Source organism: Cherax quadricarinatus, chromosome 96 (genome assembly GCF_038502225.1).
Source record: "Cherax quadricarinatus isolate ZL_2023a chromosome 96, ASM3850222v1, whole genome shotgun sequence".
Lineage (NCBI taxonomy): Eukaryota > Metazoa > Arthropoda > Malacostraca > Decapoda > Parastacidae > Cherax > Cherax quadricarinatus.
In genome coordinates this window covers 4384378-4411285 of record NC_091387.1, presented here as the reverse complement: position 1 = coordinate 4411285, position 26908 = coordinate 4384378, and the positions used below count along the sequence as shown (strand labels likewise).

Genomic DNA, 26908 nt, shown 5'->3' with positions numbered 1-26908 from the left:
GAGAATGTAAGATAGGTTGTATTTGAGATGGACCTGTACAGATCCATCTGACTCTCCACCCTATATATATATGCAACCTCTCTTCACTTAATGACGGAGTTCCATTCCTAAGACCACATCAGTAAACGGATTCACGGCTAAGTGAGGAACATACTACGTATAGTGGTAGTGGATTTGCATCGACCATCTTTGATATTGTTTTAACGTCACCTTTGCACCATTTATAACATTTCTGGTATATTTTTAAATGTTTATACAGTAGTGTAATTTTGTAATAAACAGATTAGAGGAAATCAGCTCTAATATACATTAATTAGGTATGCATACTGGTCGGAGAGTCCGTCATAAGTCTGAGGCATCGGTAAACGAGTACATCGCTAAGTGAGGAGAGGCTGTACTCATGTACTCTCTACTCAGGTAGATCTCTTTGTGACTTGATAAAGCTCAGTGTGTGGGTGAAACGTAGTCCATTTTTCCAACCTTTCAGTTGCCTGAGTAACTTCCGAGTTTAATATTTCCCCTCAAAGTCTCGTATCGTCTAGTATTGTTAGCCTTAGTTCTCTGAGCCTATCATAATAGCTCAGCTTATTTATTTCAGGGAACAGCCTGGAGGCTAAACCTCTGCACCTTCTCAAGCTTCCTGTTGTGCTTGAGAAGGTGTGGGCTCCATGCAGGTGCTGCATACTCCAATGCTGGCAAGCCTTGCACAATGGTGGGGTTGCATACCGGCATGCCCCAATTTAAGGTGAGGTACCATTAAGCAAGAGCCATCATCCCACTGAAAAACAGAAATAAATCCAACCCTCCATGTAACTGAAAAGTTTGTGTATTCAGTGTGACACTCCAGATATGAACCAGGATCCTGCATGTCATGTCTTGTGTATACAGAGTTGAAGTGTTGGTGTTACTGTACTTGTAGTTTGTGAGTGAGCGGTAGATGTTGGTGGGTGGGTGATATAGATGAGGAAATGTATTGGGTGGATGGTAGATGCAGTGGGTGGGTGGCAGATTTGGGTAACAGGTGGTAGATGGTCAGAAATGTACATATCTTCGTCTGACAAATCAAACTGCCAAAGTACAACACTTGTTTGGGGTTGCATGACGTAGATGGGTGTAGGAAGAGAAAGCGTCATGGATGTTGTCAAGTTTTTCTCTATACCTGTTCCTTGTAGCCTGAAACACAAGGTTAAATTCCTTAATGATTCAAGAGCTGTGTTCTAAATAATATTTGGTAATGCTTTCTGTAGTTATCTCTGCCATTTTATTGTCCTTTTGCATGATTTTCATTGTTTTCATGAGAGAAAGGTGTAACATACTGTAGGGCCACACTTATACAGCAGGTTAAGTTCCAGGCTACTGTAGAGCCCGGCTTATGCAGCAGGTTAGGTTCTGGGTTACTATAGGGCTCCACTGATGCATCAGGTTAGGTTCTGGACTGCTGCTGTAAATTAAATCACAACCTTTTTTTCACTTTTAAATTCATATACAGTGGACCCCCGCCTTAGGATATTAATCCATTCCTGAGAGCTCATCATAAGCCGAAATTATCGTTAGCCAAATTAATTTTCCCCATAAGAAATAATGGAAATCAAATTAATCCGTTCCTGACACCCCAAAGTATGAAAAAAAAAAAATTTACCACATGAAATATTAATTTTAATACACACAAACTGAAGAAGACATGCACAGTTACTACTCTACTAAGAACAGAATACATGACGCTTACCTTTATTGAAGCTCTGGTGAAGATTGATGGGATGGGAGGAGGAGAGAGTGTGGAAGTTATTGTTTAGAAGGGGAATCTCCTTCCATTAGGACTTGAAGTAGCAAGTTTTTTTCTGGGGTTATTTCCCTTGTTCTTTTAATGCCAGTAGGACCAGCTTGAGAGTCACTGGACCTCTGTCACACAACAAATCTGTCCATAGAGCTCTGTACCTCCCGTTCCTTCAAGACTTTCCTAAAATGGGCCATAACATTGTCATTGTACAGGTTGTCAACACGGCTTGCAGTAGCTGTGTCAGGGTGATTTTCATTCGTAAAGGTTTACAGTTCAACCCACTTTGCACACATTTCCTTAATCTTTTTTTCAATTCCATACTAATTCTCGCTCTTTTTACCACAGGGATGGCACTAAAAGCTTTTCTTGGGGTCCATGGTGACTTATTTTGCAGTTACAAGCACTAAAAACACTGGGATAATGTGAAATGTACCGAATGTATGCGTAGATGCGACCACACTGGCTGGCTTGTAAACACTGGCGCTGAGGTCACACATGGGATGCGTCCCAGATGAATCACATAAGGCGAGGCAAAATTTTTGCGTTCAAATGCTTCGTATGGTGGATTTAACGTAACACGATGCGTTCATAAGGCGGGGGTCCACTGTATAATCCTGATAACATGTTTACACTATCATATACAGTGGACCCCCGGTTAACGATATTTTTTCATTCCAGAAGTATGTTTAGGTGCCAGTACTGACCGAATTTGTTCCCATAAGGAATATTGTGAAGTAGATTAGTCGATTTCAGACCCCCAAACATACACGTACAAACGCACTTACATAAATACACTTACATAATTGGTCACATTGGGAGGTGATCGTTAAGCGTGGGTCCACTGTATTAAGTGAGCAGTAGAGCTAGACCTAAAATGCATATACAGTACACACATTACTTACCTTAAAATATTTTCATTCTTAGCTTATAGTGAGTGGTGAATATATTTATTGTAGGAAGTCTGAATAAATGAAGAATGGGTATAATTGAAAGCCACTGCATTAGTGAAACACTGTAAAGCGAGGCGCTGTAAAGTGAGGCGCTGTAAAGTGAGGCGCTGTAAAGTGAGGCGCTGTACAGCTAGGCCCTCCTGTAATGACTTTAGGAGCATGCCTCCTGATCTGTGACCTGTATTAGTTTACACATTTTTATTACAAATACGTAATATAAAAAAATTCAACTGATATTACCTAGTAATGCATGAATATCCCCTGCTCCTATTTAAATATAGATTCTATAAATATGAATTTACCATTTGCAGTCTTCTCGCAGAATGCATTCACTTCAGATACGGGGGAACACAGTAGGGTTAAGATCCTCTTTGTGTAGCATTGCAGTTGACTTCTGTTCAAGCTTTGCCACCACATCCAGTGGCCTGGTAGGCAGCGCACTTGCCTCATACACTGAGTGTTTGTGGTTTGATCCCCAGCCGGGTGGAAACATTGTGCGTGTTTTGTTACACCTGCTGTCCCTGTTCACCTAGCAGTAAATAGGTACCTGGGTGTTAGTTACCTTGCACCTACTGTCCCTGTTCACTTAGCAGTAAGTAGGTACCTGCGTATTAGTGGACTGGTGTTGGTGGCATCCTGGGGGACAGGATTGAAGGACCACAATGGAAATAAGATAGACAGTCCACAATGACACACTGACTGACTTAGGTTATCCTGGCTGGCTAACCCTCCAGGGTTAAAAGCCTGAACAAAATCTAATCTTACATTGATAAAATCTCCACTCCTCCCTTTTCTGGAACAATCATGGATTGATTTGTGGTCCAGAGAAATGAAGTTACTCTCCTCTACCTCTAATAACAACTAATTTCCTCTCATTTCTCAGGCACTGTATGACTCGTATGGGTTTAGTGCCTTCCCATAATTTTTATCAACACACCCTCCGTCTCATACAAAGGTAGGGCAACCCAAAAAAGAAGAATTTCTGCCTAAATATACAATGTAATAATTCTCCACTCCTTACACATCAGTCTCCCCTATGCCTTCAACCCAAGTTTATTTAATAAATTGCATGATGTTCCTTTTTTTTTTTTTAACCACACTGGCTGTCTCCCACCCAGGCAGGGTGACTTGAAAAAAGAAAAAATTAAAGTTTTCTTTTTTTACATTTAGTAATTTATACAGGAGAAGGGGTTACTAGCTCATTTTCCCCGGCATTTTAGTCGCCTCTTACGAAATGCATGGCTTACGGAGGAAAGATTCTTCTCCACTTCCCAATGATAATCCTTGTAGCTTCAAATTTTTTTAATGAACTGGCTATATCCCACTGAGGCAGGGTGACCTAAAAAGAAAAACAAAAGTTACTCTTTTTAAATTTAGTAATGTATACAGGAGAAGGGGGTTACTAGCCCCTTGCTCCCAGCATTTTAGTCGCCTCTTACGACACTCGTGACTTACGGACAAATAATTCTGTTCCATTTCCCATGCAAGCGTCAGTTAAAAATCACTTAAATTCCAAAATACAGAAATAACAAAAAAAGGCACAATACCGTGACTGGAACGATACACAAACAACCCACACATAAAAGAGAGAAGCTTACGAAGATGTTTCAGTCCGACTTGGACCATTTACAAAGTCACACTGACCAGAAGTGGAGCAGGACGGCTATATATAGGCAGGAAGAGGTGGTGGTGGTAGTAGTAGTACAAGAATGGTATATAATACCGACAAGATGAAATTAAGACACATGCGCAACACCCGGGCATCTCCAAACACAGACCAGAACTTTCCCACACAGCGTTCATTATGGTCAAGTGGTAAATGTTGTGAATGGCATCCATGATATAACCTTGCTAGAATTCCATAAATGTATGTTTCTCTATTGAAACCTTTTCTCTGTGACATTAGCATATTGTTTTTCTCCTATAATAGCCCTTAAATAAGGCTATAAAATTTTGATCCATTGACCTATTAAACAAGATTTTGTTTTTGAGAACAAATCAATTTTATGGTGCCCTGTGGCCTGGTGGCTAAAGTTCTCACTTCACACGGTGAGGGTCTGGGTTTGATTCCCAGCGAGGGTACAAACATTGGGTGTGTTTCCTTACACCGGTTGTCCATATTACCACCAGTCCGATGACATTCTTCTTTGCAAATATACAGGGTCTAAAGCAAGCAACAAACAACAAAATACCTTTCATCCGTGGACTGCTTGCAGAGGCAAAGGCAATGTTCGCGGCTTTCACTGAGACCCACATAAAGGATCACTTGGACAACGAAATATGGATCCCAGGTTACAACCTATACAGATGTGACAGAGTGAACAGGCAAAAGGGGTTGGTTGGCCTGTACATTGCAGAGTCACTTGTTTGCACAGAACTGCTAAATGCCTCAAATGATGTAGTGGAAGTTTTAGCAGTAAAGGTTGAGAACCAAAACTTAGTCATTGTGGTAGTCTACAAGCCTCCGGATGCAACATCCCAGCAATTCCAGGAACAGCTGTTAAAAATTGACCACTGTCTGGAAAATCTTCCAGCTCCTGCACCCAACATCTTGCTCCTGGGGGATTTCAACTTAAGGCACCTAAAATGGAGGAATATAGCAAATAATAGTGTTGCAGTAATAACACCAGGAGGTAGCTCTGATGAAAACTCACACTCACACGAGCTTTTAAATCTCTGCACAAAATTCAATTTAAACCAGCAAATAATAGAGCCTACTAGACTGGAGAATACACTAGACCTCATCTTCACTAACAATGATGATCTGATAAGAAATGTCACCATATCAAAAACAATATACTCAGATCACAACATAATTGAGGTTCAGACATGTATGCGTGGAGCCCCAGACAGACATAATGAGACTAGTCACGAGGGAGCATTCACCAAATTCAACTTCAATAACAAAAACATAAAGTGGGACCAAGTAAACCAAGTCCTAACCGATATAAGCTGGGAAGATATACTAAGCAACACAGACCCCAACTTATGCCTAGAACAAATTAACTTGGTGGCACTCAATGTATGCACAAGGCTTATTCCTCTAAGAAAAAGGAGGAGTAGATGTAAAATAGAAAGAGACAGGCGCTCCCTTTACAGGCGACGGAAAAGAATAACAGAGCGGCTAAAAGAGGTCAATATATCTGAAATGCGTAGGGACACACTGGTCAGAGAAATAGCAAGCATCGAACTCAAGCTAAAGGAATCTTATAGGAGTCAGGAATCGCGGGAAGAACTAAAAGCCATAAATGAAATCGAAAGAAACCCAAAGTATTTCTTCACCTATGCCAAATCAAAGTCGAGAACAACGTCCAGTATTGGGCCCCTACTTAAACAAGATGGGTCCTACACAGATGACAGCAAGGAAATGAGTGAGCTACTCAAGTCCCAATATGACTCAGTTTTTAGCAAGCCGCTAACCAGACTGAGAGTCGAAGATCAAAATTAATTTTTTATGAGAGAGCCACAAAATTTGGTTAACACAAGCCTATCTGATGTTATCCTGATGCCAAATGACTTCGAACAGGCGATAAATGACATGCCCATGCACTCTGCCCCAGGGCCAGACTCATGGAACTCCGTATTCATCAAGAACTGCAAGAAGCCCCTATCACGAGCCTTTTCCATCCTATGGAGAGGGAGCATGGACACGGGGGTCGTCCCACAGTTACTAAAAACAACAGACATAGCCCCACTCCACAAAGGGGGCAGTAAAGCAACAGCAAAGAACTACAGACCGATAGCACTAACATCCCATATCATAAAAATCTTTGAAAGGGTCCTAAGAAGCAAGATCACCACCCATCTAGAAACCCATCAGTTACACAACCCAGGGCAACATGAGTTTATAACAGGTCGCTCCTGTCTGTCTCAACTATTGGATCACTACGACAAGGTCCTAAATGCACTAGAAGATAAAAAGAATGCAGATGTAATATATACAGACTTTGCAAAAGCCTTCGACAAGTGTGACCATGGCGTAATAGCGCACAAAATGCGTGCTAAAGGAATAACAGGAAAAGTTGGTCGATGGATCTATAATTTCCTCACTAACAGAACACAGAGAGTAGTCGTCAACAGAGTAAAGTCCGAGGCAGCTATGGTGAAAAGCTCTGTTCCACAAGGCACAGTACTCGCTCCCATCTTGTTCCTCATCCTCGTATCCAACATAGACAAGGATGTCAGCCACAGCACCGTGTCTTCCTTTGCAGATGACACCCGAATCTGCATGACAGTGTCTTCCATTGCAGACACTGCAAGGCTTCAGGCAGACATCAACCGAATCTTTCAGTGGGCTGCAGAAAACAATATGAAGTTCAACGATGAGAAATTTCAATTACTCAGATATGGTAAACACGAGGAAATTAAATCTTCATCAGAGTACAAAACAAATTCTGGCCACAAAATAGAGCGAAACACCAATGTCAAAGACCTGGGAGTGATCATGTCAGAGGATCTCACCTTCAAGGACCATAACATTGTATCAATCGCATCTGCTAGAAAAATGACAGGATGGATAATGAGAACCTTCAAAACTAGGGAGGCCAAGCCCATGATGACACTCTTCAGGTCACTTGTTCTATCTAGGCTGGAATATTGCTGCACACTAACAGCACCTTTCAAGGCAGGTGAAATTGCTGACTTAGAAAATGTACAGAGAACCTTCACGGCGCGCATAACGGAGATAAAACACCTTAATTACTGGGAGCGCTTGAGGTTCCTAAAACTGTATTCCCTGGAACGCAGGCGGTAGAGATACATGATTATATACACCTGGAAAATCCTAGAGGGACTAGTACCGAACTTGCACACGAAAATCACTCGCTACGAAAGCAAAAGACTTGGCAGACGATGCAACATCCCCCAATGAAAAGCAGGGGTGTCACTAGCACGTTAAGAGACCGTACAATAAGTGTCAGGGGCCCAAGACTGTTCAACTGCCTCCCAGCATACATAAGGGGGATTACCAACAGACCCCTGGCAGTCTTCAAGCTGGCACTGGACAAGCACCTAAAGTCGGTTCCTGACCAGCTGGCCTGTGGCTCGTACGTTGGTTTGCGTGCAGCCAGCAGCAACAGCCTGGTTGATCAGGCTCTGATCCACCAGGAGGCCTGGTCACAGACTGGGCCGCGGGGGCATTGACCCCCGGAACTCTCTCCAGGTAAACTCCAGGTATTCACCATCAATAATAATGGGTATCTAGGCATTAGTGGACTGGTGTGGGTTGCATTCTGGGACAAAACTGACTAATTTGCCCGAAATGCTCTGCATAACAAGCGGCTTTCTATGTAGTAGTATGTCATTGATGTCTGCTATCGTCTGTATACCTTGTACATGTACTGGTAGAAATAAAGATATTATATTATTATTATTATTATTAGTAGTAGTAGTAGTAGTAGTAGTAGTAGTATTAGTATTATTAGTATTATTAATGTGTTTTGAAAATTCATCCTAAATTGTCTAGTGAGCAATATTTTGCATGGTGCATTATGTTGCAACAGGTTGGTAGAACTGTTTAGTAAAGCAGTCTTTAGGATCTATATCACCCAAGTTTTCTTCTTTATATGTAGTGACATAATAGATAATCTTCATAGCTCTGAAAAAAAAAAAATACCACAGGTGGGGATTGAACTCGCCACTAGTTCAATCACCGCCCGTGGTACGGTTTGTCTACAATCGTGTCATTGTGATTTCGTGAGTCTTCATAGCCCTGGGTCATTTCATAATGGTAAACTAACATTGACGTAGACAGGAGAAAGATACTTCCAGCGAGGAACTTTATTGAGTGTTTCTCCTGTGAAACAGTCTTCCTCAGTCTGCGTCTGTGTCCTTTGCATTCACTTATCAGCTCTGTGCCATTTGTTTTGACGTCAGCTTGAATGAAATGGTATATTGCCACTTTTCAGCTTTATGCCATTTGTTTGGACATCAGCTTGGATGAAATGGAGTATTGCCGACACATATAAGAACAGCAACGACAGTTATAGAACAAGGTTTTTGCGCTGATGATCTAGCAAAGCTTGACACAGAGCAAAGTGTTGTCCTAAAGATGCTTCTTTCACATCTTACGTTTATCTTTGTAAGATGAGTTTACAATCTGCAGCCGTGTTGTCCCTTGCAAAAACCATAACATAATTGTTGGCTGCCTTGAACTCAATATTCATATACCAACATAAGAAAGAATGCCAATACAGTGGACCCCCGGTTAATGATATTTTTTCACTCCAGAAGTATGTTCAGGTGCCAGTAGTGACCGAATTTGTTCCCATAAGGAATATTGTGAAGTAGATTAGTCCATTTCAGACCCCCAAACATACACATACAAACGCACTTACATAAATACACTTACATAATTGGTCGCATTCGGAGGTGATCGTTATGTGGGGGTCCACTGTATTCTTATACTGATATAAAAAAGAATGCCAATATTCTTATACTGATATAAAAAAGAATGCCAACATGTCGGTAAGTTCATAAAATAATACCAGCAAAAAAAATAATGTTTGTTAACATGCTCAGCATATGCTGAGGTCTATGATTCAATCCTCGGTATAGGTGGAAACACTAGGACGTATTTCCTTAAGACACCTGCTGTCCATGTTCACCTAGCAGTAAGTAGGTACCTGGGTGTTAGTGAACTGATGTGAGTTGCATCCTGGGACAAAATTTACCTAGTTTGTTCAAAATTCTCAGCATAACAAGTGACTTTCTATATAGCAGTATGCCATTGATGTCAGCTATGGTCTGTATACTTTGTACATGTACTTATAGAAACAAAGATTATTATTATAATTATTATTATTATTATTATAAAATGCATGATTGCAAACATTTAGAAATACCACAATGATAATACAAAATAAAACCTGAGTTTTTTCGTGCACTTACACACACATCTTCAGAAGATGTGTGTGATTACACGAACACTCGGGTTTTATTTCCTGTTTTCACTCCGGTATTTTTTTATATTTATATTTATGAATATAATAAGAAAAAAAAGGGTGTATTATCAGTATGATTTTTTTTTTTTTTTTGCTAGAGGATTGTGGTTTGACCGGCTGTATGGTAACCTTCTCAAAGTTGATGGGTTCGGCAACATTCTGGTTTGTGTTCATGGATTCACATTCCTCAAACCGTAAGTATTGTTTAATTCTGGCATTAAATCAAAACAAGTGACATTAAATTAGCTTTTATTCCTTAAGACATGCGTGAGTTTCCCTGTCTCCTAATATCATGTTTATTTTTCCCCTAAAATCTACCTTGTCCATAATTACTATCGCATTTGCTTTGTCTGCTTTCGTAAGGTGAAGTCCAGGATCTTTCCTTCATTCATGGTATAACTTAACAAATATTTGAGGATAATTGTTTGCAGCATAATTGTCCAACAATTGTCCAACAATGTTTTACCTATACAGTAGACTAATTCAGGCTATGGTGTAGCCTACTACACTTGCTGCCTTTGTACTTGACTGAAAAAGCCTATTGTGTGTGTGAAACGTTTCAGTAAAGATACCTAACTGTTGTACATTATTACAAACACGGGGTGTACTTATAGTGACCTGGAATTACAGAGGCAGAAATCTTCTTCACTTTATCTGTTAAAGGTACCAGGTACCTTTAAGGAGATTTAATTTAAAAATAAATGTGGTCTTACCCATAAAGTCCACTATGTTGTCCATGCATAGTAATACTGACTTTATCTGTTAAAGGTACCTAGTAGTATCCTTTACGGAGATTTAATTTAAAAATAAACATATTCTTACCCATAAAGTTCACTATGTTGTCCATACATGGCAATACTGAGTTTCTCTTTCTTTTTCTTCCTACAGATCAGAAGTCTATGAATTGTATCCTAACAAATTCATCCAACTGGATGAATCGAGGATCTACGTGATGAACACGCTCTTCAACCTACCGGAGATATACATGATCGCTTGCTTGATAGACTTCTTCAGTAATTCCCCTCAGTATGTTAAGATGCTTGAGGGCATAAAGTCTGGAGATCTATATATGAGCTTCAAAAGTATATTCCAGGATATTAGAACTGCTGTTGACTGGGTTCACATGAAGGTATGAGATAGTAACAATCTTATTACAGGTGTTCCTTGTCTCATGCAATACAGTCATGCGCCGCATACCAACTTTTTGGTCAGTGACGAACCACGTATACGACAGTAGTATAAACAAACCTGCTACACTGCCAGTCATAAAAAAGTATAGTACATACAATTATGTACAGTGCATAATACTTCATAATGATAATAAACAACTATGTTACTGGTTGGTGTATTTGCTATACAGCCTCTCCTCACTTAATGATGGAGTTCTGTCCCTAAAACCACATTGGTGAACGAATTCATCGCTAAATGAGGAGCATACTATAATGTATACATAGTTAAAAAGAGAAACTTTTGTTTTTCTTTTTGGGTCACCCTGCCTTGGTGGGATATGGCCGGTTTGTTGAAAGATCTGTAAACTGTATGTGTATTTTTAGGTATACTGTAGAATATTTTAGTAAGCAAGTTTTTTAGGTACAGGTACACGTAAGTACCATTGTTATAGATAGTGTAAATTACCTATGATTACCCAAAAAAGTCAGGTAAAGTATCTTATTTCCATTTAGTGATTTTTACAGTTTTTAACCTTGTTGTGATTTAATGGACACACAGAGAATCCCTTATATTAGTCCATTATATCACATACAGTGAATAGGTATAAATTGAGGGATTTCTTTTTTATTTAATATATTTTCCAGCATGAAAATGGCACCCCACTTTTGGCAGATGTATTCTGGGAAGAAAATAAAAAATGCAGTAGTTTTTTCAACATGATAGTGAGGCAGTTGCTGCCTCTTATGTACACACCGAGAGTGCAAGAGGTGGCACCTTGTGCACCTATCATCTGTGCACTGCCATCAACCACCAAGATGAACATGGCCATCCGTTGTTTACAGATGGCTACATTACAATTATTTGCAACTGTCAGTAGTAGTTATATTATGTGTAGTATGTATACCAGGTATACCCAATAGCTGTTAAGACAGTATAATGACGTGACCGTTGTTTAAACATGGTATGAGATGCTAGGCGCTTCTCAGTCAGTCAGTCTAGGCATGACAGCAGGGCAGGGCAGACATACGGGCACGGGCTGGTTTGCTTATTACATACCGGTAATATATAAATTATATAATTCATAATAGAATTTACTCAAAAGTAATCTATGGAACAGTTTTGTGGAGGAAGGATAGTGCATGGTACAATAGCACTGTAACCATCACTTGCCTGTAATACACAGTCTATCCTTGTTCCCCATCTTGACCATATAAGGTGCAGGCTGATTTTTAAGATATTTATTGGGGGGGGGAATGCATCTTATATGCTGGAAAAATGTGTCTTAAATGCCAGAAAACTGCATCTTTTATGTCAGAAAAAGCACGTCTTATATGATGGAAAAAGCGTGTCAACATTATATACCGATAATGTGCAATATAAATTATTTACGTAATGCAGCTGCTGAATTTCAATTTTGTGTAAGCAGTGTAAAGGTGATACTTGTATCATTTTATGTGAACAACAGGGAGGTCTAAAGAAGAAGACTGTGGAAAGCGTGGATGAGTACGTACACAAGGATGAGCGCCTTCCACTGCTCCTGGATAGATTGAGGGACTCTGGAGCTAAGGTCTTCCTCCTCACTAACTCAGAGTACTGGTACACAAATGCTATCATGGAATACCTCCTCAGTTTCCCAGACAAGGTAAATATATGGAAAAAAAATAGGCACAAATACAGTGTACAGTGTAATGTGATCCTTTACTGATTACATTTCACCCACAAAGTGGGCTTTATCAAGTCATAAACAGATCTACCTAAGCAGAGTACATGAGTATATAGAGTCAGGTGGAAAATGTTGGGTAAATTGGACTATAATGGACTTGCAGGTCCATGTCACTACATTGAGAAGACCTGGGTTAGGATGTCCTGGTGAACCTACCTGTACTTTTATCTACCCAGGTAGATCTGCATGTGACTTGATAAAGTCATTGTGTGGGCAAAACGTAGTCAATGAAAGATCGCATTATACTACATTTGTGTTTATTTTTCCATCATGTCGGTATTTATACCATTTATCTCCATGGTAAATACGTGTGATAAGTACAGTGTACATGTAGCATAAAGAACAAAAAGGTACAATATTGTGACTGGAACAAAACATAAATAACCCGCACATAGGAGAGAGGAGCTTACAACAACATTTCGGTCCAACTTGGACCATTTAAAGTCACACTGTGTGACTTTGTAAATGATCCAAGTTGGACCAAAACATCGTTTTAAGCTCGTCTCTCCTATGTGTGGGCTATGTGTCTTGTTCCAGTAGTATACTGCAGTGGGGCTCTCTCCACTCTTAATAAAGTTACTTATCCCAACCACACTGTTTAGTCAAGCAGTACTCACCTAATTGTGGTTGCAGGGGTCAAGTCATAGCTCCTGGCCCCACCTCGTGTCTTATCTGTTGTTGCTAACATTATCTTGCAATACAGTGGAACCTGGGTTTTCGTATGCCCTAGTCTGTATGTACAACTATAGTTACTCTCTATAAAATGTATTTTTTGCTGATATTTCCCAGAAGAAATAATGTAAATCCAATTAATCCATTCCAGGTACTCAAAAATATTAACAAAAAATACATTTTATAGAGAGTAACTATAGTTTTACATACAGACTAGGGCAAACGAAAACCCTGGTTCCACTGTATTGCAGGATAATGTTAGCAACAACAGATAAGACACGAGGTGGGGCCAGGAGCTATGACTTGGCCCCTGCAACCACAATTAGGTGAATACAGCTTGACTACACAGTGTGGTTGGGGTAAGTAACTTTATTAAGAGTAGAGAGGGCCCCACTACAGTATACTACAGGAACACACAAATAACCCACACCCTAGGACAGACGAGCTTACAACGATGTTTCGGTCCAACTTGGATTATATGAGAACCAAGGTTCCACTGTATAAGGGAATGGTTGAGAAAAGTGTTAATTTTTTAAATCTCATACAGTGTAAATAGTGGAAGGAAGGCGGGGTAGGGGTCGGCCTAGGAAAGGTTGGAGAGAGGGGGGTAAAGGACGTTTTGTGTGCGAGGGGCTTGGACTTCCAGCAGGCATGCGTGAGCGTGTTTGATAGGAGTGAATGGAGACAAATGGTTTTTAATACTTGACGTGCTGTTGGAGTGTGAGCAAAGTAACATTTATGAAGGGGTTCAGGGAAACCGGCAGGCCGGACTTGAGTCCTGGAGATGGGAAGTACAGTGCCTGCACTCTGAAGGAGGGGTGTTAATGTTGCAGTTTAAAAACTGTAGTGTAAAGCACCCTTCTGGCAAGACAGTGATGGAGTGAATGATGGTGAAAGTTTTTCTTTTTCGGGCCACCCTGCCTTGGTGGGAGACTGCCAGTGTGATAATAATAATAAAATAAAATAACAGTGTAAATAAATTAAAAAATTTACTCTTATGTTGTACTTTTAACTTATCTGTAGAGTATCTATATACGTGTATTGTGTTAACTGATATACTAGGTATACAGTAGGGTATTTTAGTGCATTTTATTGATATTTTTTAACTATTCTGATATAATGGACACCCTCTATAAGTCCATTATATGAAGGGTTTGCTGTATGTCATCAGTCATAACTTCATTCATACTAATAATGAATATTTATTATTGCAGAATTTACTTTTCTTCACAGAATGGCGATGTTAGAGACTGGAAGACTTTCTTCGATTTCATAGGCGTTGACGCAAGCAAACCTGTCTTCTTCCTGGACGGTACGATCATGAGACAAGTGGACAGCACTACCGGAGCTCTCAAGCTTGGAACACACACCGGCAAATTAAAACAAGGACAGGTTTATTCTGGAGGTGTGTGTTGGTGTTTTACTTTCTTTTAATGCATTATGTGATTCAGTATTATCAGCCTGCTGAAGAATGAAAAGTCACATTACCATGGCTAGCACAACACATAAATAATCCATATTTAAGAGGCTGAAATTTATGATAAGTTTTTGGCCCGATTTGGAACATTAATAAGTCATATGGGTTGTTTGTGTATTATCAGTCTTATCAAAATGTTAAGGTTCCTGTGGCCTTTTAGGTCAGTAATCTGTCAGTGTTCACAGTGTTCATTTTTTACACTTTTGTATACTTTCTTGGAAATAAACCTTCATTTTGATTACACCTACCATCCGACTTACGACCTGCTCGACTTACGACCACTCGACTTACAACCGTGTTTTTTATGCCAAATTTCTGGGAAATAAACAACTATTTGTGTTGTACACAGTGTTTATCCTAAACCTTACAGTATAAAATACAGTACTAACAGCATAAAAAAGTAAAGTAAAAAATGAAATACCAAAATAAAACAATGAAATAAAGTCATTACAAAAATGTGATGTTGATATCCAGTAGTAAAGTTCGATTTACGACCATTTCGACTTATGACCGGTTTCTCGGAACCGAACTCAGTCGTAAGTCGGATGGTAGGTGTATTATTATTATTCTTTCAACAAACTGGACATTTCCCACCAAGGCAGGGTGACCTAAACAGAAAAACAAGTCTTTGTTTTTAAATTTAATAATATATACAAGAGAAGGGGGTTACTAGTCCCTTGCTTCCGGCATTTTAGTCACCTCTTATGACACGCATGACTTACAGAGGAAGAATTCTTTTCTATTTCCCCATGTTATATTATTATTTTAACACGCTGGCTGTCTCCCAAGGCAAAGTGACCTGAGAAAGAAGAAACACTTTCATCATCATTCACTCCATCACTATCTTGCCATAGGTGTGCCAGTACCACAGTTCAAAAATTGCATCAAGTCTCCACCACTCCTTCGGAATACAAGCACTGTACTTCCCACCTCCAGGACTCAAGTTCGGTTACCCGTTTTCCCTGAATCAAATCAGATTCCAGTACCTCCCATTACTCAGGCATTGTTTTAACTGTATGTTTGTTCAGTCCATCCTTACTTTTTTGTACAAATGTCTAAATAAGAAATTGCTTCTCATACTTAGTTCGTGCAAAAGACAAGTGTGCGACACCTGGGCATCTTTATTGAGGAATAAGACACATGTGCAACACCTGGGAATCTTTATTCTGGAAATGTTCTACCAACCAATAGTTTTATTAATTCAGTGCAAAGGTTGATAGTCGCTGGTTAGTAAAACATCTTTTAAGTAGTAGTAGTAGTAGTAGTAACAGTAGTAAGATAAAAGATTTTGTTTGGATTTTTAACCCTGGAGGGTTAGCCACCCAGGATAACCCAAGAAAGGCAGTGCGTCATCGAGGGACTGTCTGTCTTATTTCCATTGGGGTCCTCAGTCTTGTCCCCCAGGATGCCATCCACACCAGTCTAGTAACACCCGGACCCCTCAGCATGGGAAGTGAGAGCCTTGCCACCCAGGCCATGAGGCCCCATAGTAACAGTAGTAGTGGTAGTACCTCGGTGGTGCATGCCATATTCGTCAGTTTGTCAATGTTATATTATATTATTTATTTTATTATCACACTGGCCGATTCCCACCAAGGCAGGGTGGCCCGAAAAAGAAAAACTTTCACCATCATTCACTCCATCACTGTCTTGCCAGAAGGGTGCTTTACACTACAGTTTTTAAACTGCAACATTAACACCCTTCCTTCAGAGTGCAGGCACTGTACTTCCCATCTCCAGGACTCAAGTCTGGCCTGCCGGTTTCCCTGAACCCCTTCATAAATGTTACTTTGCTCACACTCCAACAGCACGTCAAGTATTAAAAACCATTTGTCTCCATTCACTCCTATCAAACACGCTCACGGATGCCTGCTGGAAGTCCAAGCCCCTCGCACACAAAACCTCCTTTACCCCCTCCCTAGGCCGACCCCTACCCCGCCTTCCTTCCACTACAGACTGATACACTCTTGAAGTCACTCTGTTTCGCTCCATTCTCTCTACATGTCCGAACCACCTCAACAACCCTTCCTCAGCCCTCTGGACAACAGTTTTGGTAATCCCGCACCTCCTCCTTATGCACCATAAATGCTTTGATGCTGTTGATGTTCAGCTGTTTCATCATCATATGCATTTCAAGAGGGGTTCTTTCGTATCAGTAGAGGCCATTTTATCCAAGGGATTCGAGCCACCTTCCTTTCCCACATTTGCAGGGATCAGGGTCCTGGCAAGACAGTGGAGTGAACGATGGTGAAAGAGTTGTCTTTCGGGTCGCCCCACCACGGTGTTAGACAGCTGGTGTTTTTTAAAAATAAAAGGTTCCTGGAAGTCAGATGAAATCAGAAGCCGTGGATAATAGGGAATGTTGCAAGTCTAAATTGTTTATATGAGTTTGTCCGTGTCCTCAGTGATTGCTCTTACTTACTGAATGTTGACAATCATGCAAAAGAATGACCAGATTTTGAATGAATTCTATGCTTGGTATTAATTAAGGAGTTGTGGGGCAGTTTTATATGATACACGTTCAAGTATTGTATGTGATACTGTATTATTGTATGTGATACTGTATTATTGTATGTGATACTCTATTATTGTATGTGATACTCTGTTATTGTATGTGATACTCTATTATTGTATGTGATACTGTATTATTGTATGTGATACTGTATTATTGTATGTGATACTGTATTATTGTATGTGATACTGTATTATTGTATGTGATACTCTGTTATTGTATGTGATACTCTGTTATTGTATGTGATACTGTATTATTGTATGTGATACTGTATTATTGTATGTGATACTCTATTATTGTATGTGATACTCTGTTATTGTATGTGATACTCTATTATTGTATGTGATACTGTATTATTGTATGTGATACTGTATTATTGTATGTGATACTGTATTATTGTATGTGATACTGTATTATTGTATGTGATACTGTATTATTGTATGTGATACTCTGTTATTGTATGTGATACTCTGTTATTGTATGTGATACTGTATTATTGTATGTGATACTGTATTATTGTATGTGATACTCTATTATTGTATGTGATACTCTGTTATTGTACGTGATACTGTATTATTGTATGTGATTATTATTGTATGTGATATTCAAGTTGAAATTGTAGAAATTATATATCTTCTTTTGATACAGTATTGTATTACATTGCCGGGAACAAGGGGCTAGTAATCCCTTCTCCCATGTAAATTACTAAATATAAAAGAAAAGCTCTATAAAGTTTTCTTCTTTTTTGAGTTGCTCTGCCTAGGTGGGAGAAGACCAATAAGTTGAAAAAACAAACTGTATCACGTCAGGCCCTTGTTTACAGGAAGCTGTGACGTCTTCACGGAACTTATTGGAGCCAAAGGCAAAGATGTCCTCTATGTTGGTGACCACATTTTCGGCGACATCTTAAAGAGCAAAAAAATACGTGGATGGCGGACATTTTTAGTGGTGCCAGAGCTGGTTCAGGAACTTCACGTGTGGACGGAGAAGTGTTCGCTCTTTACAAAACTGCAGAACTTAGACGTCATGCTGGGAGATCTCTACAAGTTAGTTGAGAAATTAACTCTTGTAGTTTTAATAAAACACTGATCTACAGTAATTTGAATGGAGTTCTCCTCCTCCTTCTCCTCCTCAAATCAAAACTGATTGTCTACCATTCCCAAGATGTTTTATAATCCCTATTGCTTTACGGCATCCCACTAAATATAATGATAATAAAAATAATCTCATGAGTTGTTACGTAAGCCAGAATTTAGGGACACATAGAATTGTATACTTTTTTAAATTCTTCCCAAAATTATTACAGCTTAAATATTAATACAGTTGCTCCTCAACTTACGATGGGGTTACATTCTGACGAGTCTCACGAAATCGTAATGACACGATTGCAAACAAACCATACCATGGGTGGGGTTTAAACCCACAATCAGACAGTCTCAAAATTCCAGACCGTTGCGTTAGCTAGCTGGCCCAGTGGCTAACGTGACGGTCTGGAGTTTTGAGACTCTCTGACCGTGGGTTCAAACCCCACCCGTGGTATGGTTTATTCTGACGAGCCCATCGTAAGTCGGATATGAATGTGATTTGCTAAATAAATTATTTTTTTTTTTATTATCACACCGGCCGATTCCCACCAAGGCAGGGTGGCCCGAAAAAGAAAAACTTTCACCATCATTCACTCCATCACTGTCTTGCCAGAAGGGTGCTTTACACTACAGTTTTTAAACTGCAACATTAACACCCCTCCTTCAGAGTGCAGGCACTGTACTGTAAATAAATAAGTAAATAAATAACTACTGTCACTAAATGTGTAAATAAACAAATAATTACTGTAACTACTAAACACCAATATTGAAAAATAAATAAATTAATACAAGTTTACCATATTAATAAATGTACAGTACTGTGCAGTACCAAAAAAAAAAAAGTTTGACATTACATCGGACCATTGTAAAGTCGAAATATCTTAAGTCGAGCCACCATAAGGCGAGGCGTATATGTCAGGGCGGGACACTGTTGCATTGTCACCCTCTCTCTCCCCTTCTCACTGCTCTGCTCGTATTTAGGAATGCAATGGTTTAGCAGTAGCACTCTTTATTAACCCTTAAATGGTCCAAACAGATCGACGTTCAAATTCGTATTGCTACAAAAGTAGATCTACTTTTTTTTACACATTTTCAATTTTTTTTTTTTTTTTTTTCAACAAGTTGGCCGTCTCCCACCAAGGCAGGGTGACCCAAAAAAAGAAAGAAAATCCCCAAAAAGAAAATACTTTCATCATCATTCAACACTTTCACCACACTCACACATTATCACTGTTTTTGCAGAGGTGCTCAGAATACAACAGTTTAGAAGTATATACATATAAAGATACACAACATATCCCTCCAAACTGCCAATATCCCAAACCCCTCCTTTAAAGTGCAGGCATTGTACTTCCCATTTCCAGGACTCAAGTCCGACTATATGAAAATAACCGGTTTCCCTGAATCCCTTCACTAAATATTACCCTGCTCACACTCCAACAGATCGTCAGGTCCCAAGTATCATTCGTCTCCATTCACTCCTATCTAACACGCTCATGCACGCTTGCTGGAAGTCCAAGCCCCTCACCCACAAAACCTCCTTTACCCCCTCTTTCCAACCCTTTCGAGGACGACCCCTACCCCTCCTTCCTTCCCCTATAGATTTACATGCTTTCCATGTCATTCTACTTTGATCCATTCTCTCTAAATGACCAAACCACCTCAACAACCCCTCTTCTGCCCTCTGACTAATACTTTTATTAACTCCACACCTTCTCCTAATTTCCACACTCCGAATTTTCTGCATAATATTTACACCACACATTGCCCTTAAACAGGACATCTCCACTGCCTCCAACCGTCTCCTCGTTGCTGCATTTACCACCCAAGCTTCACATCCATATAAGAGTGTTGGTACCACTATACTTTCATACATTCCCTTCTTTGCCTCCATAGATAACGTTTTTTGACTCCACATATACCTCAACGCACCACTCACATTTTCAAATGTAAAACAAAAAAGATCATCTACATTTTTTTACATACTTTCAGATGTTGAAAAAACGTATATATACGTTTGGACCATTTAAGGGTTAATGGCTGTTAGTTGTATCTACACTGTTGGTAGCACCAACAGTGTTGGTAGCACCAACACTGTTGGTAGCACCAACACTGTTGGTAACACCAACAGTGTTGGTAACACCAACACTGTTGGTAGCACCAACACTGTTGGTAGCACCTACATAACAGTACTGCTTCCCTGGTATCTAAAAAGCACTACCTCAATAATACACTTGTATTCACCTAGTTGTGGTTGCAGGGGTCAAGTCACAGCTCCTGGCCCTGTGTTTAAGTAACTGAGAGTAGGCCTTGAATAGCATGCCCCAAGAGGCCTACTGCAATGCTGTTTTCTTCTTATCTATAATTTATATAATTCATTCTTAGGAAAATCATAATTATTAGCCCATAATTTTTTAATAATTCTCTACCAAGCAAATGTGAGTTCTCTCTACATACATAAAATGTTACGCAAAGTACATATGCATCTGATAGAAAATAAACCAAGAAAAGCATATTTGAGATGTATCGGATATCCACATCCGTGGAACATCCACACAATTTCTTACATATGCATCCACATTTTACTTCAAACAGATATCTGCATCCGCAAAATAAGTAAAACATCCTCATACACATCCGCATCCATGGATATCTGATACATCTCTACTGCCTAGTAGAGATGTATCAGATATCCACATCCGTGGAACATCCACACAGTTTCCTACATCCGCATTTGCATTTTACTCTAAACAGATATCCGCATCTGCAAAATAAGTAAATAAGACATCCTCATACACATCCACATCCATGGATATCTAGATTTTCACATCTATTACATCTCTAAAACATATATAATTCATCCCCAACAAAATTATAAATAATTTTGTAGTATTCCACGTAAAGATTAGCAAGAACGGGAGACAGAGGAGAACCCATAACAACACCAAAGGTTTGAGAATAAAATTTATCTTGAAAGGAGAAGGAGTTAGAATCCATACAAAGGCGACTAAGATTAAGAAAGACATTAGTCCTGCCATTGGAAGGGACAGTCACTTGTTAATACAGTGGACCCCCGCATAACGATGGCATCACATAGCGATTATTTCGCATACCGCTTACTTTAATTGCAAAAATTTCGCCTCACATACCGCTTAAAAACCCGCTTACCGATTTTCTTCCGAGACGCGCTCACATGTTCCGCCGGTGGCATTGTTTACCAGCCAGCCTCCGCGGTAACATCCAAGCATACAATCGGAATATTTCGTATTATTACAGTGTTTTCGGTGCTGTTTCTGGAAAATAAGTGACCATGGGCCCCAAGAAAGCTTCTAGTGCCAACCCTGTGGTAAAAAGGGTGAGAATTAGTATGGAAATTAAGAAAGATTTTGAAGGGTTTGGGGCTAACCCTGAGAAGCCTATGCCAGTTGTGGAATCCATTGTGCCTACTTCAAAAATTAAGGAAATGTGTGCACAGTGGGTTGAACTGCAAACCTTTATGGATGAAAATCACCCTGACACAGCTGTTGCAAGCCGTGCTGGTGACTATTTCAATGACAATGTTGTGGCCCATTTTAGACAAATCGTAAAGGAACGGGAGGTACAGAGCTCTATGGACAGATTTGTTGTGCGACAGAGGTCCAGTGACTCTCAAGCTGGTCCTAGTGGCATTAAAAGAAGAAGGGAAGTAACCCCGGAAAAGGACTTGCTACCTCAAGTCCTAATGGAAGGGGATTCCCCTTCTAAACAGTAAGAAGATAATGCTCTCCCCTCCTCCCATCCCATCAATCATCACCAGATCTTCAATAAAAGTAAGTGTCATGTAAGTGTGCATGCCTTTTTCAGTTTGTGTGTATTAAAATTAACATTTCATGTGGTAAAAAAAAATTTTTTTCATACTTTTGGGTGTCTTGCACGGATTAATTTTATTTCCATTATTTCTTATGGGGAAAATTCATTCACATAACGATTATTTCGCATAACAATTACCCCTCTTGCACGGATTAAAATCGTTAACCGGGGGTCCACTGTATATGTCATTAATTGGTCCCAAAATGCCAACTTTGTAAATGTCAAGTCATGTAAGCTTGAATATGGTAAGCTGGGATACAACTGTATTTATGCTACTCTACTGTTTCTTGTTTTTGTTTTTTTGTTTTGTTCTTTAGCACGTCATCCGTTTTCCACAGAGGCAGTGACCCAAAAAGAAAGAAAAAAAACCCCAAAAAGAAAAACTTTCATCATCATTCAACACTTTCACCGTCACTCATAATAATAATAATTACATAATCACTGTTTTTGCAGAGGCGCTCAGATATGACAGATTAGACATCCCTCCAAACTTTCAATATCCCAAAGCCTTCCTTTCAAGTGTAGGCAATGTACTTCCCATTTTCAGGACTCAAGTCTGGCTAACCAGACTTTTTCTTGTATCAGACCCGATTACCTCCCATTACCCAAGCAGTATGACCTACTACCCTATGAGTTCAGTACTCTTCGATCATGATAATATACTCAGAAACTAATTGCTAAACTTCTTTAGGTGATATAGCTCCTCATAAGAATAATACTTGATGGGGAAGTGGAGAAGAATTCTTCCTCTGTAAGCCATGTGTGTCGAAAGCGGCAAATAAAATGCTGATAGCAAGGGGCTGGTAACACCTTCTTGTTTAAATTACTAAATGTAAAAAGAAAAAACTTTTGCTTTTTCTGGCCACCCTGCCTCAGTGGGAGACAGCCAATATTTTTCTTTCTTTCAACACACAGGCCGTATCCCACCAAGGCGGGGTGGGCCAAAAGGAAAAACAGTTTCTCCTTTTACTTTTAGTAATATATACATGAGAAGGGGTTACTAGCCCCTTGCTCCCAGCATTTTAGTTGCCTCTAATGACATGCATGGCTTACAGAGGAAGAATTCTGTTCCACTTCCCCATGAAGAACAGCCGATGCTTTAACCATTTGAGGGTCGCCAGGCCCTCTCAGAGGCTTGTTCTCAGGGTCACCAAAATTTAAAAAAAAAAAATTATTTTTTCTTGTGAAAAGATAGAGAATCTTTCCCCAATCATAATGACACCAAAAGTATGAAATTTGATGGAAAACTTACAGAATTATGCTCTCGCGAAGTTAGCGGTCTCGACGATGTTTACGCATCGGTGATTTTGCCCACTTTGAGCCCTATTTTTGGCCAATTCCAGTGTACTAGTCGACAAAAATCATAACTATTTCGCTAGAACTCCGTTTTTTCTATCGAATGAGTACAAGAAACCACCCATTTACCGATTTCAACTATCCAATAAAGTGGTCAGAATTTAGCAATTTTGCCAATTTCACACAAATTTCAAAAGATGCCAATTTCCAAATAGGGTCCAGAATAAACAAGAAAGACATTCCTGGCACTAAAATAACATTTCCTCTGTTCATTAGTCATGTCCCCAGGCCCCTCTTACATTTCTTTTGCTTTCCACTTTGATTTTTTATTCTCACAAAAATAATAAGATTTACTGTTATGCAGACTACTGCATTAATGTAGAAATGGTGTAAATAATATCGGCACACTTGTGAAAGAATATTAGACTCACCAGTTGACATGTATTGAATGCTTGGCATGATTTGTTTACTTTTGAACTTTGGTAAAAATCGAACATTTCTGCTACTTTGAGCTCAATTTCAAGGAACTTTTCATTGTAAAACCAGTCAACATCATCTCAATTTCTATAATATGTCTTCCATTCTATACAATGAGGCCAGGAAAACTAGAATACAACAATAAATACCATACGAAAATACAGTGCAAAGTCGCTGTTTTAAACCAAAAACACGGTCAAAGTTTTTTTTCTCATTACGCACTGTGTGCTGCAGGATTTTTTTTATACTGCGCACACTGACCACATAGACCCATTCTTTCTCTTGTTAGATTTGAGGGTGCTAGAATTTATGCATACTAGTACGTCAAAAACCCTGACACGTAAGCCGTACTAGTACAGCCGAAACCCCAAAAGGGTTTATACAAAATGCAATAATAATAATAATAATTTATCCTAGGAACTTGGACTCTAGCACATATGAGCGACCAGATCTAACTAAGGTTAGATCAGCCATCAAAGAGGTTACCCACGAGATGGATCTGAGTTACGGCATGCTGGGCTCAGTCTTCAGATCTGGCTCTAGACAGACTCATTTCTCTACACAAGTGAGTTTCAATAACACTGTATATCTACTGGATTGTTTTATTAATAATTATATTAATTTAGTTATCCACTTTCCCATATAGATATGTTAGATATCTTTATTAAAGAAAATTTTAATATGGCTAATGATGTGGTTAATTAAAGTTTCTACTGCATGTAAGGGTCATTTACACTATCTTGTCAGGAAACCTCGCTTTAACAGACTGGAAGTGCGGGAAATTCCTCTGGGTCAGTTGATTAGGAAACAGTGAACGAATTCCATTGGTTACAGAATTGTTTATTGTTGCGACCACTACAAAATAACATCATTTCTATCCATACCTGCCATTACCAGCCACCCACTCCTCCTTGTTAGTCCTTAACTCAAGGCTTTAATATTTTTCTAGTTTTAATGTGAATAACTAAGTGAACACACACAAGCCTTTGGTAGCAATTGACAGGAATTTTTTTGTAAGTTGCACTGGATTTCCTTTCATTGTCTGTAATTCCTTCAAAGGTGTATATTAAACGTAGTACAGAGCTCGTGGGCCAAGAATCATTGTTATCTTTGCTCATAGCAAGCTGATTATCGTCCCTTTCTCAGATGCTATATAACTCTTCCAGTTTTATCATTTGCCCATGATTAAAATAATAAACTTTCAACAAACTAGCCATATCCCACCCAGGCAGGGTGGCCCAAAAAGAAAAACTAAAGTTTCTCTTTTTAACTTCAGTAATGTATACAGGAGAAGGGGTTACTAGCCCCTTGCTCCTGACATTTTAGTCGCCTCTTACGACACGCATGGCTTATGGACGAAGAATTCTGCTTCACTTCCCCATGGAGATATAATAATAAATATAATGATAATAATAATTACTATATTCATTACATACATATATCCATGGGGAAGTGGAACAGAATTCTTCCTCCGTAAGTCATGTGTGTCGTAAGAGGCGACTAAAATGTCAGGAGCAAGGGGTTAGTAACCCCTTCTCCTGTACACATTACTGAATGTAAAAAGAGAACTTTTGTTTCTTCTTTTTCGGGTCACCCTGCCTGGGTGGGAGACAGCCAGTGTGTTTAAAAAAGTAAGAATTTTTTCAGGGCTTTGAAAGAGCACATTTATTCATTGAATATCAAAGCATTTCCAAATGCCAAATAAATTGCTGTTGTAGTTTTCCTTCATTTACCTGGAGATTTGTTGATTTTTTTTGTTACAAACAGTTAGATATGTGCATACACAAAACCCTGTTTCAAACTTAATTAAAGACTAACCTCTGCACTTGCTGTCGCAGTGGTACACACTACCTCCTGGAGGATCCTCTTTCAGTAGTTTAACCACTGTTTGTGGTAAACTACTGGAAGAGTTTACAAGTCCGAGTCATCGGTAAATGAGTATGTCACTAAGTGAGGAGAGGCTGTATAGTGTATAGACACTGCCTCATCTTATATTGTTATATTATTTTATTTCATGCTCTCAAGAGCGGTATGCGCATCATCACTGTCCAGAATGCTACCCAAGCTCATGATCTTTCTCTCCTTTCGAATATCGATACTACTCCTATCACTATTGAAAAACATCTTTCTCTCAATTCTTGTAGTGGTACTGTCATTCTGCCCCATACCATAGTCCAACAGAATTTCCAGTCATGTGGCAATGACATTTTTGAACAGCTGGAACTCCAGGATCTCCCAATCCTCAAAGTAGACACTTATGTCCTTCCTGCCCGGGGGCGGAGACGTTACCCTTGCAATGTGGCTCGTTTAACTTTTGACAGCCGAGAACTCCCGTCCTCTGTATATGTCGCGGGACATCGGTTACAAGTTCGAAAGGTGATACCTACACTGCAACAATGTAGAAATTGCTGGCGTTTTGGTCACCCAGCGAAATATTGCAGATCTATGGCCGAATGCCCAGTCTGTGGTGCCGACGACCATTCTAATACATCTTGCAGTCAACCTCCATTTTGCCTTAATTGTAATGAAGCTCACCCTTCGTACTCCCGCCGTTGCCAGGTCTACTTAAATGAACGTGAAATCCGTTGCCTCAAAGAGGCAGAAGGTCTCCCTTATGCTTTGGCAGTTACTCATCTCCGCCTCCAAGGGAGACTACCCCGTGTTTCTTATTCTCGTGTTTCCAAACATCCCCCCACTTCTGGGGTCCCATCTTCTGCAGCCTCCTCTGTTGTTACCCCTCCCATAGCCACTACGGCATCTAATCCTTTTGCTGTCCTTGGCTCTGACGTCCCGACTACAACTCAGTCTGTTCTCACATCTTCGCGTCCTTCCTCACAAGCCCCAGTATCGACAAGACCTCGTACGACACCTAATACCAATCGCCCCTCTACTCAGAAGTCCAAAAAATCCACATTGCTCAAATCTTCTTTGCCCCTTCCACCTCCACACTTTACCTTTCCAGTCTCTGTACCTAGTTCT

General features: G+C 39.7%; 1 protein-coding gene across 11 annotated transcripts in view; it reads left to right on the top strand.

Annotated features, from left to right (window-relative positions):
* The window catches only part of Nt5b (5' nucleotidase B), a 226901-nt gene that overhangs the window by 183916 nt on the left and 16077 nt on the right, over positions 1 to 26908 (top strand). For 10 of the 11 annotated variants that reach the window (XM_053795598.2, XM_070105030.1, XM_070105027.1 and 7 more), the window contains 6 exons: positions 9767 to 9862; positions 10557 to 10797; positions 12304 to 12480; positions 14467 to 14638; positions 18046 to 18268; positions 24347 to 24494. In XM_053795598.2, the coding sequence (XP_053651573.2) occupies positions 9767 to 9862; positions 10557 to 10797; positions 12304 to 12480; positions 14467 to 14638; positions 18046 to 18268; positions 24347 to 24494 (1057 nt within the window). Of the gene's footprint in view, positions 1 to 598; positions 746 to 9766; positions 9863 to 10556; positions 10798 to 12303; positions 12481 to 14466; positions 14639 to 18045; positions 18269 to 24346; positions 24495 to 26908 lie in introns of all 11 variants that reach the window. The other variant, XM_070105035.1, reaches the window with a different exon arrangement.